This window comes from Dinoponera quadriceps, unplaced genomic scaffold (assembly GCF_001313825.1).
Source record: "Dinoponera quadriceps isolate SergipeBrazil2010 unplaced genomic scaffold, ASM131382v1 scaffold946, whole genome shotgun sequence".
Taxonomy (NCBI): Eukaryota; Metazoa; Arthropoda; class Insecta; order Hymenoptera; family Formicidae; genus Dinoponera; species Dinoponera quadriceps.
Genome location: NW_014555069.1, coordinates 406,681 through 423,374, shown reverse-complemented (window position 1 = coordinate 423,374; position 16,694 = coordinate 406,681). Strand labels below are relative to the sequence as shown.

At 35.1% G+C, this 16,694-nt stretch overlaps 4 protein-coding genes across 8 annotated transcripts; 2 read left to right on the top strand and 2 right to left on the bottom strand.

Annotated features, from left to right (window-relative positions):
* Positions 1 to 1,180: 1,180 nt before the first annotated feature.
* LOC106742937 (queuine tRNA-ribosyltransferase subunit QTRTD1 homolog) lies at positions 1,181 to 3,162 on the top strand. Of its 3 annotated transcripts, none has more exons than XM_014616307.1 (7): positions 1,181 to 1,486; positions 1,764 to 1,913; positions 2,003 to 2,303; positions 2,391 to 2,467; positions 2,553 to 2,752; positions 2,826 to 2,951; positions 3,018 to 3,162. In XM_014616307.1, exons 1-7 carry the CDS (start codon positions 1,361 to 1,363, stop codon positions 3,136 to 3,138), a joined length of 1,101 nt encoding a protein of 366 aa, XP_014471793.1. In that variant the 5' UTR covers positions 1,181 to 1,360; the 3' UTR covers positions 3,139 to 3,162. The 3 variants fall into 3 exon arrangements, with proteins under 3 accessions (XP_014471793.1, XP_014471792.1, XP_014471791.1); XM_014616306.1 differs by having other exon boundaries at positions 2,379 to 2,467; XM_014616305.1 differs by having other exon boundaries at positions 1,183 to 1,486; positions 2,003 to 2,467.
* A 54-nt stretch (positions 3,163 to 3,216) lies between these two features.
* Positions 3,217 to 5,656, bottom strand: LOC106742938 (ZZ-type zinc finger-containing protein 3). Of its 2 annotated transcripts, XM_014616309.1 has the most exons (6): positions 5,305 to 5,656; positions 4,839 to 5,230; positions 4,580 to 4,736; positions 4,237 to 4,472; positions 3,628 to 3,750; positions 3,217 to 3,553 (listed from the first exon to the last, which is right to left on the bottom strand). In XM_014616309.1, the coding sequence occupies exons 2-6, from the start codon at positions 5,226 to 5,228 to the stop codon at positions 3,311 to 3,313; spliced, it is 1,149 nt and encodes a 382-aa protein (XP_014471795.1). In that variant the 5' UTR covers positions 5,229 to 5,230; positions 5,305 to 5,656; the 3' UTR covers positions 3,217 to 3,310. The 2 variants fall into 2 exon arrangements, with proteins under 2 accessions (XP_014471795.1, XP_014471794.1); XM_014616308.1 differs by having other exon boundaries at positions 4,839 to 5,655.
* Positions 5,657 to 6,236: 580 nt separating this feature from the next.
* LOC106742936 (b(0,+)-type amino acid transporter 1-like) lies at positions 6,237 to 11,565 on the top strand. Its single transcript, XM_014616304.1, has 3 exons — positions 6,237 to 7,158; positions 9,665 to 10,963; positions 11,081 to 11,565. The coding sequence occupies exons 1-3, from the start codon at positions 7,062 to 7,064 to the stop codon at positions 11,143 to 11,145; spliced, it is 1,461 nt and encodes a 486-aa protein (XP_014471790.1). The 5' UTR covers positions 6,237 to 7,061; the 3' UTR covers positions 11,146 to 11,565.
* A 39-nt stretch (positions 11,566 to 11,604) lies between these two features.
* Positions 11,605 to 14,483, bottom strand: LOC106742932 (sorting nexin-16). 2 transcript variants are annotated; one of them, XM_014616298.1, is made up of 5 exons: positions 14,128 to 14,483; positions 13,423 to 13,707; positions 12,786 to 13,094; positions 12,578 to 12,705; positions 11,605 to 12,533 (listed from the first exon to the last, which is right to left on the bottom strand). In XM_014616298.1, exons 2-5 carry the CDS (start codon positions 13,690 to 13,692, stop codon positions 12,524 to 12,526), a joined length of 717 nt encoding a protein of 238 aa, XP_014471784.1. In that variant the 5' UTR covers positions 13,693 to 13,707; positions 14,128 to 14,483; the 3' UTR covers positions 11,605 to 12,523. The 2 variants fall into 2 exon arrangements, with proteins under 2 accessions (XP_014471784.1, XP_014471783.1); XM_014616297.1 differs by having other exon boundaries at positions 11,605 to 12,513; positions 14,128 to 14,482.
* Between the last annotated feature and the right edge of the window lie 2,211 nt (positions 14,484 to 16,694).

Sequence of the window (16,694 nt, the reverse complement as noted above, 5' to 3'; positions counted from 1 at the left end):
AATGTTTAAATATATATACACACACATGCGTTTTTTGATAAAAAAAAAGGGAATTTATTGTATAAAAAATATTTTAATTATAATTGTCAACTTACATTAAATTTAAGATAGATTTGTGTATTATTTGCATTGAAAATTTGATTTTACATCAGATCACACTTAATCAAATCTATTTTTCATAAATTTTGATTTCAAAAAGTTGCAAGATACATTATAGCAAGTGATACTAAGTTTTAATATTTTATTTTGAACTTTTTATTACGTTGTAAATCAGATCATAGGAATTTTCTTATCACTAACCATTTTCATAAACTCTATTAACCTTGTGATAAAATATCAACATAAATAATGGAATCAAAAGGACCTACATGGGCATGAATTGGTTAAAGTGTATTCATTGTTGTATAACTACAGAGCGCTTAATCCTGATCTACAGTAGGTACTAAAGTTTTAAACCGTAAGAAATTGACTAATCATAATAAATTTTTCCCCTATAATTTGACTGTGGTTGGTCAATTTCTTATGGCTTAAAATTTACTATACCTATTGTAGATCGGGATTAACTGGACTCTAAAGCGTAGTCTACAATGGGCATTAGGAGTATATTAATAAAAAGTGTGACGTGGCAGCATTTGCGACGCCCATCACATATTGTAGAATTCTTTCAAAAATGTTGCACATGAAATGTGAAAGGTTGAAATGCTTTTGAAATATTTCTGAAAGCTTTCTGCAACAATCGGTGCTATATGGGTAATTTAATTAATTTTTGTATAGTCTCACTTTAATATAATTTATTTTATTACACCACGTTATTTTACAATTTCGAACAATTTTGTATAATATATAAAGTAATATGATGATATGATACATCATTTCACTCTGTTGCGATCGTTTTATTTCACATCCGTGTAAATTAATTATTATTATAAAATGTAATTTTCTATTTTTATTGTGAGTGATATTTCATATGTATACATATACAATATGTTTATACCAATATGTAAAGAGAGAAGAATGATACGCGCATGTTGAACGAAATATAAGTCCTTACATAGTACCGTGTTTCTTATCTATGGAAATTGTGGGCGTAGCATGGACGCGCATCAAATGAAAATATTATCGACGGTGCCAGAAAGTGAATGCAGCGAAATAGTTCCAACATAAAAGTGGATGTAGATGGCGTATCAAACAATCGCGTAAAATGATATCAATAAGAACACCGGCACGGCCGCTTTCAGGTTTCTCTCTGGTACAACAATGTTTTAGTGATTATGTCTGATTTTCAGCGTGAATAAAGAGTGTAATTCACTGCGTATTTATCCATAAATAAAAAATCAAACCCAATCAGATCAATTAATTTATGATGAAAGTGACATTTTTCACTGAATCGGTAGTATGTTGTGCTGCACGAATCGGTATACTAAGTGGATTTGAAAGGTTCCCTAATCTTTCCTTCGAAACACCTCTGCTTCTTACTTACACAAAGGTATAAAATGAATAAATCATAATTGCCAAAAGTAAGACATTTTATACGATAATTACAGATATCTCGGGAAAGGATAATTTATATAAAAAGGTTTCATACAGATGCATATGGTAGAATAACAAGAAGTTTATAAAATAGCGATGTTAATTTGACTTTAGACGGAAACATAAAAATTTCACATTAAATTACTTAAAATTTTGTAATTTTAAGAAATTAGTAGTTATATTAAACCTCACCCTATATATTTTTCTTTTTCTCACATCGAAATGATTTTTAGGGTGGCAGTGTGCCACATTTAACAAAAGATGTATTTAAAATGGTTACTTCGGAGCAGCAATTGTTATCAGTCTCACTCTCCTCTACTATATTAATGGCAGATAGTATTAAAGAACTTAATATTTCTTTCGCTGACTTTGTTGGCATGAAGGTATGATGTTAATATAAATATTAATTGAGATGTCAATGCACAATAGCTTACTATATTATTGACCATTGAACAATTTTCATTTGTTTCAGGACTACCTCAACTTGTTATCAATACATGATCCCGCAGACACTACTAACTCTGGTTTCCAGCAACTGGATTCCATCTCAATTTGGCCCAGAACAGGAAGATCTCGCCTTACAGCCAAAAAATATATGGAACTTGTACAAACTTTCAAACCAGATCTCTATGTTGCCCTATGCGATGGAGATACAAACATCAACAGCAGCGCAAAACGAGTGTCCAATGCTGTTGATCGTAGCAAGATTTTACTGGAGCAGTGTCTAAGTATACATCAAGACTCAGGCATGTTGAAGTCGACAGGAATATTAGGTGCAGTACAGGGTGGCTATAATTTAGAAGCTAGAAAGGAATCTATCGATCATTTGAAAAACATGCCTCTAACAGGATTCATAATAGATGGGCTACACAACAATGGACCAAGTGTGCAGAATATCTCATCTAAATTAATTAAACATGTAGTGCAACATACTACCGTAAGTGTAATAATGACCAAAGTATAGAAATTGTTTAAAGAAAGTTAAAAGAAAATTTTGTGAGTGATACTATAATGCTTTGTAGAACTTACTGCCTGCTGATAAAATAAGAGCGTCGATGGGTTGTTGGAATCCAGCTACAGTGCTAGACCTGATTGAACTAGGAGTAGATATATTCGACTCGTCTTATCCTTATATAATTAGCGAACAATCGCAGGCTTTGGTTTTCATGTGTGATGACGATTCTTGCGAAAATCAATGTGTAATATCAGTAACAAATAAGAGGTAATATGAAATATGATAAAACCGATGTAACGTTTGTGTTATTCATGCTTTCATATATATTTTCTTTCTCCAGGTACAAAGAAGACTTTTCTCCGATTTGTATGAAATGTGCGTGTCTTACATGTCGAAATCATACAAGAGCATATCTTCATCATTTACAACATACTCGGGAAATGCTTGGCTCAGTACTTCTAATGATGTACGTATTTATATCATAATTCAGTTCAAATTTTATACAATCGTTCAAAATTAATCTCAATTTCAGACACAACATTCATTATTATCTCACATTCTTCGCTGCCATACGTGATGGCCTGAAAAATGGAACGTTCGATCAATTTCAAACAAAAATTCGTTTGAAGTATGCAACCACTAACTTCAAATGATCAATTACATTAGCATTATTACAATATAATAAATTAATTTAGCATTATTACAATATAATAAATACAATAAATTTTTACTTATTTAAGTTATTTATATGATCATTTTTTACTCGTCATTCCTATTCTCATATACATTTATTCAATGTATATTTAATAAGATAAAATGCGTGGGCTATTCAGGTAGGAAGTTTGGATCGAGATAGTTGTAAGAATTGTTAAAACATTGTGGCAGATAATCAAGATCATAACTTCTAGTACACGGTGGTTTTATAGGAAGTAATTTGTGATATGGATTGTGCATGGGATTTACTTCTTCTAATTGTGTTACTGCACAATCGCCACATAGAACAGTATCACTACATTCTGCACATTGCCACCTAGTACCCTTTATAGGTTCATCATCACATATTGTACACTGTAGAAAGAATATTGATAAATTAAATCATTTATATATACACATATCGGGTTAGTAAAAAAGATTATATATACCTTAAATCCAATATTTTTGTATGTTGAAGAATCTTGTTCCTTTTCAATCTTTACTTGACGCAATAACTCTATTTGCCTTAACTCAGGGTTGTCATTCATTCCTTCATTTATTGTATCTTCCTCCTGAAGGTAATAACATTAAGAATCTGGAGTAGTCACTATGATTGTCCTTGTTTAATGACGTCAGGAGCGAAAAAAACATGCTAAAATTTGTTGAGTTATACTCTCAAAGATAAAAATGTATCTACAAAATGACATTTGTGATCGATTCAGCAAACTTGTAAACTTGGACGAATACTTACTCGAACAGTCAATAAGTAGTCATAACATTGACAAAATCATAAAAGGAAAAGAAGATTCCATGTCAAATTAATTTCACGACTATTTATTGATTGTTCGAGTAAAAGAAAAATGTTCCAATTTTACAAGTGTGCTGAATCGATCACAAATATTATTTTGTGGGTATGTTTTTATTTGCAAGTATAATGCAAAAAATCTTGGCATTCTTGCTTCTGACATTGTCATCAAGGACAGTCATAGTGATTACTCTGGGGTTTTAAACATTACTTGATTTTTATATGTATAAAAATATATTTTTTAAATACTTACAAACTCTTCTGCAACAGGCTGTTCTTTATTTTCATCAGATATACCACAAGAAATATCTTGATGTGGGAAAAATGTTGACCGTTTCCATAAAAAGTTACTGTTGCGCTTATGGGTTAAGCCTTTCTTGATATCTATTTTGACTTTAGGCCCTCTTCCTGGTATCGGCAATCCTGCCCTTGAAAGTTTAATGAAGTATTTTTGAACTCTACTAGATACCTGCTTAGGTGTTCGATTTCCTAGAAAAATCCAGAAATATGGACTTAGTATTGCACTTATAAGGCAATTATTAATTAATTATAACTTATAACTTATTAATTATAACTCATAATTAATTTTAATTTACCTAATGCTTTGGCTATCTTGGTCCAACGTTTCATTTCTATTTCTTCTTGTGGATATTCTACTAAAAGTTCTTCGAGTCGCTTTTGCTCCTCATTTGTCCATAACTGATTGAAAGTTTCAGGCTTGGATTCATCGAAAGCACGACCACGGACTAGAATCTCAAAGAAGGGATTTTTGTTAACATAATTTTTTATTTTGTTAACATAAGCAGATATAATTATACTAACTATTAAATTTATAGTTATATAATAATGATATACCTTTCCATCTTCTTGTTCATTTTTTATATGAATCTGAGGCAATACATTTCCATGTCGAGTTTGTGGTCTCATACGTACATCTGGTATTGATATGTTATATTTCGGCCAATCAACATAAGGAATCTCTGCAATCTTCTGTGGACCAGGTAACTCTGGGAGATCACCATTTTGCAATTGTGCCACGAACAATATCGGGTCCTTCAACGCTTTGGTTTTCACAGACAGTAGCTTGTCCAAATCTTCTATAGCTCGAGTCCTTTGGGCCTCGAGAGTAACAATCGTTTTTAGAAATGCGCAATAATCCGTGTTACCTTTCAATGCCACGTGCTCGGTTTCAAAGCCAAATTCACTCTCTTCTTCGTCGGGACGCTTCACATCTTCGTCATTCATTTCTTGTCAATTATAGAATATGAAATATATGTGAAAAATGTTTTATATTAATATATAAAACATAAAATGTACATACATATAAATACTTCTTGCGTAGTACATTCGTAACTGAAAAGTAATTCAGCACGAAAACAATCACCATGCGTCACCAACTTATGGCTCTCGCAGCCAGCGCGATGCGATATGCGCACGTGACGCGCGATATCCAGTGAGCGTGCAGCTCTTCTGGAAAAGTAGTATTCTCATTGGATGTTCACATCGCGCTGGTCTGCGAAAGATTTAAGCGCTTAAAGCGTAATAAACATTTATAGCACGTAAACGTCCAAATCGAACATATTCTTTGTATATACTTTTATTCATATATACTTATATTAACTAATCAAATATTATAGCCAAATGCAGATGTTGTCTACTGATGTTCACAAAAAATGCTTTTCGTGTGCATATTTATATTGGCATAAAGCCTTTTTATTGACTGTATATCATTTCATCAGATATTACCTTATAACTTTTTAAGATAATGTGTATCCAATGAAAATTCAAAAGAAAAATTCTCAGAATAAAACTCTTCGCAGAGAACATAATGATGTGTCTCTCAAATTTTTTTATTGCTTACAATGCCTGCAAAAAGATGGTGTTTTCAATGTCACTATGCCTAAGAAATGGAACTATATATATATATATCGTGAAATATATATTTAATATAATATTATATATATGTATATATATATATATATATATATATATATATATAAATGGAGTCTGATATATTTGCAACAATCTGAAGATGTATTGCATATTCACAAATTCGTAAAACAGCACTTGCGCAAATATAAAGTTATTAGATATGTAATTATTAATATAATTATAAAAATATATTGGTAAAAGGTATAGGAACATATTATGTAATATTATACAGATATAATTATTATATACTTTTAAAATTATAGAAATATAAAATTGTTAATATTATCATATATAAAAAAGAAAGAAATAGAAAATCCCACTTGATCGTGATATCGAAATACCAAACAGACGTGTTCGAGATCGAACAGCTATCTTATCTATCTACCTTACACTGTTGCAACGACATTTTTGCGATAGGTACTTGACGGTGAATCCGACTGATTAGATGTTGTTGATTGATTTGAGCTCGGCTCTGTAAAATGTGGTCGACCTCGTGAAATTCGGGCAAACAATTCACTTAACATCGCCACGAAGCGAGTACGGCGGCGCGCACGATAATCACTGGTTCAAACGAAGTTTCGCGCGCTGCGCCAGATGCTGATTTCTGCGAACTTCTGTGATCTTTCCATTCAGTTTCACAACGATCGATCGTCAAAGATAGTCACGAGGGCCGGCCTCGTAATGAAGATGAGTATCCTCTTATCAGAGCAATACGTGCGTATGTCGATAAAAAAAGGAAAAGAATCACCGACAAGTTGACCCGTTAACATTTCAATCGCAGTCTAGACCTCTCGGCTAAGCGATAAACGTCAACCAGCTTTGACCGCGCGGCCGGGTCTGCTGCAATTGTGGCCGCTACGCGTCGCGACAACAACGACGACGGGATCATTGCTGTCCAGAAGTGAAGATAAGGTCCGCGACAACAGTCGCAATCATCACCGCCACTGCCGCCGTCGCTCTGCCGCTACCATCCTCACTGTCGAATGCGAATACAGACAGCCTGACAGAGCCTGAGGCCGATGTGTCACTGATTTTGAATCATTGTTCGCATAGTGCAGGCGAGTTCGTGTGTGCAATACGCTTTGTGCGGCGAGCTTCTCTTTCTTCATTCTTCGATTCACTGTCGGTGCACAAGTCTCGCGAAATATGGAAAAGCAGGAAAAGCGGACGGCCGGAAAAATCGAGCTGAAGAGGGAACTGGGACTTTTCAGCGCGGTCAGCATTATCCTGGCGGTGATGATTGGTGAGATGCAAATTTGCAATTCAATTTCGTGATAGCGCGCAAGTGCGAGCCGCTCGATTTCAAAACCACGTGGCGATATTCAATTTACGTCAAGAAATTCGTCTCGGGCTTGCGATATATCGTGCGATAAAACGAATACACACACGCACAAATTCCGTCACGGTAATATCGCCGATTTAGCTAAAATTGAGTGAAAGTAGTTCAGATGCACACACGACGAGGAGTCGACGAAATTCTAATACGTAAAAACAACGATTCGCAATGCTCGCAACAGCATTTTCTGTAAATTATGATATAATGTAAACAAAGACAATGAGGTAACATTGTGAGTGACGTATATCATCAAAGAGAACAATACAGGAAAAAAAGATAGAGCGCGAGTCGCCGCTGGGTGTTGGACGCGATAATTTAAATCTCAGCGGGAGAATAAAATTGTCCGACGGTGTAACATACAAACTTATTTTCCAGACTTTCAATGTCATGCCATTTTGAACTGACTCTTTTAACCCGCAACTCGGATATTCTCAAATCAATTATTTCCTTCTAAATCTCCTAGAGCTTGTAGAAAACTTTTTAATAAGCGTCGCGGAAAGTAATATGCTATACGTAATATGCTATACCTCATTGTATTCTCATTGTGTCTATTTGCGGATTTCGTAACTCTTATTCGCAAGAAGCGATAAATGCGCACAGTACAAAGAAGGCGAGCATGTTCAAAGCCGCGGTACAACTAACCGCTATATCGTGCTATAAAAAGATTTCGCACGCGTTGCGCGCTCCTGCTGCAAGTCACGAAAATTATTTTCGGTAAGTATTGTTCGGCAATGCACAGAATGAGACAATTGAATCTCCAGATATCTTTGATCCAGATACCTCTAGATATTTCCAAATATATTCTCATATATTCATATACGAGTATTTGCGCTCAGTGGTAAAAAGAGAGAACTGTGTACAATACAGAGAATTGATATAAGCCGCGACATAAATCAATGTAAATGCCCGAAGCATGCATCCCGGAGCTTTGTCGTGGAGACGATAATGCAGACAGTTTCTACTTAACTGTGGAAAATCTCTCTCTGCGAAGAGTGGGGAGGTGAAAGGAATCTTTAGTGAACGGAATCTATCCTGCTCAATCATAGACGTTCGACTTTTCAAAGCATAGGTTGATTTGAAAACTGTCGAGCGTCTTGCTATTTTCTCCCACATTTGCTTGGAATATCACTAGTACGTTTAAAAACTATGCGATAACAAAGTGAAAAAGTTAGAGGTTACTCCGAAAACGATAGTAAAGGATACCAACAAACAACAGAATAGAATAAAATTTAACAAATCTAGCTGATGTTCAGAACCAATTTTAAAGAATTTCGAAGAAATCTACAACTTCTCAGAGTGATAGACTTACGCGATATTTTCTCGATTCTTTCGTTTCAAACCGACGCTTCAGTGCATCCGAAGCAGCGCGGTATTTTTGGCAGCAAAGAAAGTCATTGGCCGAATTTTTCCCAATCTCGTGCAAATCGTTGTTGTTGTTGTCGTCCGAACTTTATTTTCGCTCTAACCAGTTATGTTAAAAGACGACGAAATGTACCGCATGTTTATGTAGCTGTATATGTATATGTATGACACGAGAGTTATATATTGCTTGCAGATAACATGTAATCGCGAACACCATTTGTCGTTGAATGTTTCGTTAAAGTGACACTGACATAATAATTAATAACGAGCCATAAATAAAGGCATTCTTCAACCTACGGTGGCGGCCTTTAAGTGTAGGATGAGCGTGTTTAAAAGCAGTTAACAGTAATTGCACAGCTCCAAATAAGATTCCGCTTCACACACGCTGAAGCTTTTGTATTTTAATGGCTGACCTCGCGGTATCCAGAATACTTTTCATGATCTTAACTAGATACCGGGTGTTATAAAAAAAAGAGATAAGTCAACAAGGTTCGAGAGTGCAGCGATTATTTGAATCAATATTGCGTGTCGATTTCGAAATCAAATGCGGCTTTGCAGAATCCTAATAACATACACTAGAGAGAGTTTTCTCTCGATCTCTCGATAACATTCTGACAACTTTATCCAAATTTTTACCGGTTCATCAATACATGATAGCTTTAATGTCGCAGTCCGCGAAACGATTCTAATGCTGCTCCGAGACCACCAGCCAGCCGATATTTTTTTCTCCATGAATGCGATGATTTTATATGCGATTAAAAACGTTGCGAAGGTTAATCAAGGTTAATCGATCACCCACGTCATAAAGTATTAGTTAACTACTGCTCGTAGGTAGTCACGTCGAATATCACGGTGGACTAACGGTGGTATGCCCGTATAAACACGTTGGATGCGGCTGTATATAAAAATCCGACCCCAATGGCGGCATACTTTCTTTACTTTAATTAACTCAAATATTATTGAAAAACATGCGATGGGGAAAGAACGGCCAGCTCGATCTAAAGGTTGAGCCCGCATCCAACGAGTTAAGCTCGTCGCCTTTATCGTTCAGGTTCCGGGATCTTCGTGTCGCCGACCAGCGCTCTCGAGCGTTCCGGCTCCGTGGGGTTTTGCCTGATCGTCTGGATCAGCTGCGGCTTGCTGTCCCTGGTCGGCGCGCTGGCCTTCGCCGAGCTGAGCACCGTGGTGCCGCGTTCCGGTGCTGAGTACGCGTACTTCATCGAGGCCTTCGGGCCTCTGCACGCTTACGCCGGCCAGATACCGGCATTCACCTGCTCTTGGATCTACGTGATGCTGCTGCGACCGGCGGAAGTGGCGGTGATCATACTGACATTCGCGGAGTACAGCGTACAGCCGTTCTCCGAATTCCTCAGTGATCTACCCGGCGAGTCCATGTCAACGCTGAAAAAACTCATTGCGATCATGGCACTGGCCGTGATCACGTTCATCAATCTCACCAGCGTGAAGCTCTACGTGAAGGTGCAGAACGTGTTCACCGTGTGCAAGGTATTCGCGTGCATAGTGGTGATAGGCGGTGGGATATGCTGGCTGAGTACCGGCCACACGCGACTACTCGAGGATCCCTTCCGCGGCACTACCACGTCGATCGGTAACGTGGCATTGGCTTTCTACAGTGGTCTCTGGGCATACGACGGCTGGAGCTCGGCCTCGATCGTCACCGAGGAGATCCAGAGGCCTGAGGTCAATATCCGCCGGAGTATCCTCATCGCGGTGCCTACCATCACCGTTCTGTACGTGTCGATGAACTTGATGTACATGGCGGCGTTAACTATGCCGGAGATGGTGAGCGCACCGGCGGTGGCTGTCCTATGGGCCGGTCGGGTTCTGCCAGCTTGGATGGGCTTTATCATACCGATCGGGGTAGCGTTGTCCACCTTCGGATGCGCTCTTAGCGTGCAATTCGGCGTGTCCAGGCTCTGTTTTGTCGCGGGCAGAGAAGGCCATGTGCCGCGTATCTTCAGTTACGTGCACATCGAGAAGATGACGCCGGCCGCGGCGGTGGCTTTCCAGGGCATACTTGCGTTGGTGTGCCTGTTGGTGGGCAACATAATCGCTCTCATCGAGTTCGCCAGTTTCCTCACATGGGTGTTCTACGGATTAGCGATGGTGTCGCTGATAATCATGCGACGAACGAAGCCTGACGCTCATAGACCGTACTCCGTGCCTATCGTGATACCTTGGCTGGTACTAGGCGTCTCGATCTTCCTCGCGGTGTTGCCGATAGTCCATGAGCCATCGGCCAAGTATCTCTTCGCGCTCCTCTTCATCCTAGCCGGCATCGCCGTTTACCACGTTTTCGTGTACAAGAAGACCAGAAGTACTTTAGCAGGTGGGTGCAATTAAACGTAAAGATAGGAAAATCTGTGCGTCAGACTACTGTAGAATAATGTGTCTGTTGCAAATGAAACAGTATTTATATATCTCTTCACGTATTTTTTTTTTTCAGCTAAACTAACGTATTTCGTGCAATCATTATGCCTAATCGTCGCGCCAGACAAAGAAGAAGACTGATCGAATATTCATCGAATCTACTATTCGCATAAGTAATCAATGTTTGCTCATATGATACTCGAAGATTCGGGCTAGGTATGAATTACGTCATTCGATGAAAAAATGACACTGTTTTATAATTATCTCTTTTATTGCCCAAAATGCTTAAAGAACCAGTCTTTGTGCGATGAACATTAATCGAATCAACAATGTGCCCTGCACTATACAAGAGGGGGATGCTTGCCCCAAGATATATCTCATTAATGTGTAAAGTATTTTATACAAAGAGTATATCGGTACAACTTATACAACGTTGTCTTATACAAGATATAAATGCTTAACAAAAATAGCATTTTGTATACTTGTTGCAATATTGCAATATTTTATAATATATATATTACTTTATGAACATGTAGATATAATAAATGCATAACAATAGAATAATAGAATAATAATTACTTATAACATAATAAAATGTAATATACATTTTATACGTAAAATTTATATATACATATATATGTATATATAATTTATATATACATACATACACATGCCCGTACAGCACAGAAGTTGTAGCAACATTGTTGCAACGCTGTAACATTGCTGCAAGTTTCTGTTCTCTGCATGGGTATATTATATATATATATATATGTTTATTATATCTAATATACAATATTTCATGGTATTTAAATTAGTAAATAGTATATAAAAATTAAAATTTTAATTCATACAGCTTTTTTGTTCTACTTCTTTCAATAACGCTACTAATGTTACAATTGATGTTTATATTTTTATAAAGTTAATATTATGAATTCTTTTATATGAGATAATTATAAATATCAAAAATTTTGCAATGAAAATACTGTTCTATACATAAAAGTTTACACATTAATTTATTTAATGCTATTTTTTTAAATATAAGGGCACTTTTAATGTATAAATTATAATGTATAAATTGTAAATATAATGTGTAGCAAAAATGTATACAAGGCACATAAATTTAGGAAAGATGCCATTTGTAATATTTTGAATTTAGATTATTAAAAAGTGCTGCCAAGTGTTAGTCAAAAATTAAAATCCGTGAATAATAAAAATTTGACATAAGTTTATTTAATAATTTACTGTGTTTTACTCTAAAATTTATGCTGATACGACAATTAATATAATCATCTATCTATAAAATATCACTTTTTTTAAATATTCCCATATAACAGATTTTTTAAAGATACCCTCTATATAGTATTTTCTCATAACGCAACATTGCTTTAAATATTATAAATTATATATAACTTTTTATAGTTATAACTAAATTTTATCAGATCTGTTAAGACTTAAGTCAGATCATATCATTATTGGGATGCACCACATTTTGAACAGGTCTGTCTTTCGCTATAATAATTTAAAAATGTCTATAAGAAGAAAAAATTTATAATATTATATTTTTGTTATTTACCTCAATATTTGATGAAGCTTTTTGCGAAATTCATTACACAGAGCTTTTTCAGATGCAAGTGCAGTATCACGCTCCCTCAATTCCTGTCTCAAATGATATATTGTATCTTCCAATGCTTCAAATATTGCCTACAAAAATTAAGCATCCATAAAATAACATGAAAAATATGCAGTGATATGTAGTCATGATTTATAAGTATGAAACTTACTCTAGATTCCTCTGCAGTGTCAGATAATACAGGAGGTTCATCCAAACAAAAGAATTCCCTTACACATGAGACACCTATGAGAATTGGACTACTTAATATGCCATTGACAAATGTTTGAAGTCCACGTATTCTTTCTTCTAAAAAACTTGGTGCAAAATTGTCACCGAGCCATTTTTTTCTTGGTAGTGACAAACGGGCAATAGGAATTTTTTGTCTTCTTAATTGAGCTAGTAATCGAACAAAGTCTGTATACCTTCTAAATACGAACCAACAATCACCATTTTTCAATTCAACTCGCAGCTTATAAACCTGTAGGCCAAGAAAAAATGATGATGGAGAAAGAAATATTTAAAATATTTTAAAGTATAATAATGATAAGTATAATAATAAGTATTTTAAAGTATAATAATAATAATAATAACAAATATTATTTAATATTACTATGTTGCTTTTATACATATTTAAAGCAATAGCTTTATGAGAAAATGTAGAAAATATACTGTTGCAAGCTAAGTGAAATATTTATATTTATCATAGTAAATAACCATAAATATTATCATGCCCATATATAACCATAATCTGATATAAACTAATAATAGATCATATATAGAATTAATAATATATAACATTAACAAACCGTAAATCTAGCTCTCTCTTCCATAATTTCATAGCCAACAATAGGTATTCTCAAGTCTTCATTAGTTAGAGGTGGTTGCAGAATATTTGAGTTGGTATTGTTATCATTGGGATAATTAAACCGTTGTACAGTAAATGAATTCGAGTGGCCAGATCCATCAGAATCTGGACTGTCAAGGACTCTCACAGTACCTGCTTGAGAACTTCTTGCTTTACTAATTGCAAGTGTTACCTCGCTAATGCATCCCATACCAGTCTCTGAATTCGACATTTTTATTCCAACAAACTAAACAAAATCATGCATACTTAAAATAAAACAATAAATTAAAATTTCTCTATTTTATGCTATTACATAAATAAAATTTAACAATCATTAATTTTTATATAAAAATTATAATTATGATATTATATTGACATGCATTACTGTTTGATAAATATAATAAATTTATGTATCAAACGACATGAGGATCTAAAACATGTATTAAAGACGTTGCAAAGAAGTTTTATTTTTCTTTGACATTTTTGAAATGTATTTTTTGGACATTTGTTTTTGTTACATCAAGTATATTTAAAATTTAGAACTAAAAATTTATTCATCGTTAAAAAATAACAGTACATTTATATAGAAATGATTTTACACAGTAATCAAAATTAAATTCCATACTACTCATTTTAATAAATCTAGGATAACTTATTGCATACTAACCTCACTTATAAAAGATAAAATATAGAGTATTCGATGCTGCTTAATGCATTTTTATTATTTTAATATAATTCATAATGCGTACTAGAGATAGCTGTTCTTTTGAAAATACTATACACGTATTAGTCACGTAATTAAAAAAATCTCCTTGCGTTTATTCGACATACTGAAAGTTCGCAAATAATTCACGGAACGAATACGTCTGTCCTTAAGTGGCACCACATTATAGGTCTGTTCATTTTCGCTGCACCGCTGAACTAGTGCAATAAGTTGAAGTGAGACAATGTCTGTTTCTTTCGCTACAGTAAAACTGCACTAGAACTGTACTGAACTGAATTGAACCGCACTGGGAAACATTAGTACAGAATAGTTCAGTTCAGTGCAAAAGTGCAATGAAGAGGTCTGTTCGTTTTCGCTGCACCGTTGAAATGCCAGAATGTAGTAAACAACATGGCGCATCACATGACATTATTTGATTCATCTGACGAAGAGGATTTTGTTGTAATACAACCACTATTACAACCCATTGTAGATGAAAACGATGAATGTAATATATAAAACTAAATATAGCAAATTTATTAATAATTTATAATATTGTTACGCTCGCGCGAGGAAATAAAACGAGACTACGTTAAAAAATTTCAACTATATCTTTGCTATTTATAAGAAAGCACGCAGACTCAAGCTCTCTCTCTCTCCAAAAATGGATGACGATACACCAATCAGAACGTAGCATTTCCATCCAGCAAACAATCCAATACGAAAATAAGCACCGTGTGTCACGGGCTTAAGATTGAAATTGGATTAGAATTTAACCAATCACAGTAAAATTCTCTAAACTCAAGTTTAATGAATCTTGCTCTGATTAGCCAAATTTTAATTCAATCTCAATTTTAATCTGTAGTCTGATAAGGGCTTAATGAAATATCCATAGACTTATGTAGATAGATTGCGTCTCCCATGAGAGGAATTGACTAGATTAAAATGAGATAACAGTAGCCTAAGTTAATCCAGCGACCATGCTTGTTTTCGTGTTGGATTGCTTGCTGGATGGAAATGCTACGTTCTGATTGGTGGTATTGTCATCCATTTTTGGAAATGCACCAATCAGAACGCAGTATTTTCATCCAGCAAGCAATCCAGCACGAAACAAGCATCGTGTGCCGTTGGTTTTAGAGATCCTCTAATCAGAGTGACGACATCTGGCTACCACTTTTGATTGGTCCGTCATGTTTCATCCGTTTCCGCCAATTTTTCAATTTTACTATTTTATGTACGTAAATGTAAATAAATAAATGGTGTATAAACAAAGTGTTATGTGTTGCACATTGCGCTATGCTGATGCCTTCTCTAGTTTTCGAAGAATAGCTGCAGGGGTTCCCCAGGGAAGTGTTTTGGGACCTATTCTGTATTTATGATACACAGCCGACATTCCACGAAATATGAAAGGCCTAAAAACATTTTTATAACATGTCAAGAATATTATATAAAGTAGGCATATAACATCAATAGAACATTCCTATAATATTAAAAAATATTGCATAACATTCTTAAATAGAATATTATAAGAATATTATTTTATAATTGAATATTATTTTAATATTGTATATATATCCATATAATATTCTAGAAATATTATGCGCTTATAGAGATCTCAGTTCTAGTAACTACAGCTACAGTTACAGTATTCAACAATGTAATTGTTATATAACACGCGCGTTACACTTTGGTTAAGTAGGAAATTATAACTAACAGTAATGTAACTGTAACTTGGTGATAGTTGGGATTGAATAAGCATTATGCGAAGAAAGGAAGTTCTGTTTTATGTTATATAGGATAGTTATATTCACATAAAATTCTTTCGTTATTTTCATTTAAAATCTTTTATTCGCCAAGTTATCAACTTAAAAATATTCTCTTTATGTCCATAGGAGCAATAAATGAAATCGAGATACGTGAATTGACCTTACCTAAACGGCTCGACCTTTCAGCGTGTAGATAAAGTCGTCTGAAGCAGATTCTACATCGAGATGCATATTTTCGTATCGAACGACGCATCGCGTTTTATTAAAAACGTAAGGTTAAGTTCGAGGGTCTTCATCGACCTAACTTGAGACTCTTTTGCGATGATCAGTCAGGTGTATGCCTGGCGACTTCCGTATGATGAGACATGACCATGGACCTTGTCGGTAATATGGTATGATCCGTTAATGCGTTTACAATTATGTACATTACGTACATTATCTGTTTATTTCAAGACTCATAATAGTTTTACCATTTTTTTCTATAAAAAACGTCGTCGACCTTGACGTAATATCAGTTGTCGATTAGTTCGTATTGAATGAACTTTATAGCAACGATTTACTTAAGGGTAACATCACTTAGGAGTTGCATCATGAGGCGAAAACGCCTCTTTGTGCCGTCACATACAACGAAAGTGATGTGCGTACCACACATAATTAATGCACAATGTAAACGGCTCGATTAATAACGCGGCGGGTAGGATATATACGTATAATCCATTTACCGATACGGTGAGCAGCAGTATATCGACTGTGAATTCTTCGGTA

Excerpts from the sequence above, each read along its gene's own strand:
- LOC106742937 (XM_014616305.1), top strand. The coding sequence starts at position 1,361 with ATGATGAAAGTGACATTTTTCACTGAATCGGTAGTATGTTGTGCTGCA. Across the intron at positions 1,914-2,002 it reads CTGACTTTGTTGGCATGAAG|GACTACCTCAACTTGTTATC; the intron begins GTATGATGTTAA and ends CATTTGTTTCAG. Across the intron at positions 2,468-2,552 it reads ATGTAGTGCAACATACTACC|AACTTACTGCCTGCTGATAA; the intron begins GTAAGTGTAATA and ends AATGCTTTGTAG.
- LOC106742938 (XM_014616309.1), bottom strand. The coding sequence starts at position 5,228 with ATGAATGACGAAGATGTGAAGCGTCCCGACGAAGAAGAGAGTGAATTT. Across the intron at positions 4,737-4,838 it reads ATGAACAAGAAGATGGAAAG|ATTCTAGTCCGTGGTCGTGC; the intron begins GTATATCATTAT and ends CCCTTCTTTGAG. Across the intron at positions 4,473-4,579 it reads CAAGATAGCCAAAGCATTAG|GAAATCGAACACCTAAGCAG; the intron begins GTAAATTAAAAT and ends GGATTTTTCTAG.
- LOC106742936 (XM_014616304.1), top strand. The coding sequence starts at position 7,062 with ATGGAAAAGCAGGAAAAGCGGACGGCCGGAAAAATCGAGCTGAAGAGG. Across the intron at positions 7,159-9,664 it reads TATCCTGGCGGTGATGATTG|GTTCCGGGATCTTCGTGTCG; the intron begins GTGAGATGCAAA and ends TTTATCGTTCAG. Across the intron at positions 10,964-11,080 it reads GACCAGAAGTACTTTAGCAG|CTAAACTAACGTATTTCGTG; the intron begins GTGGGTGCAATT and ends TTTTTTTTTCAG.
- LOC106742932 (XM_014616297.1), bottom strand. The coding sequence starts at position 13,692 with ATGTCGAATTCAGAGACTGGTATGGGATGCATTAGCGAGGTAACACTT. Across the intron at positions 13,095-13,422 it reads AAGAGAGAGCTAGATTTACG|GTTTATAAGCTGCGAGTTGA; the intron begins GTTTGTTAATGT and ends CTTGGCCTACAG. Across the intron at positions 12,706-12,785 it reads ACACTGCAGAGGAATCTAGA|GCAATATTTGAAGCATTGGA; the intron begins GTAAGTTTCATA and ends TAATTTTTGTAG.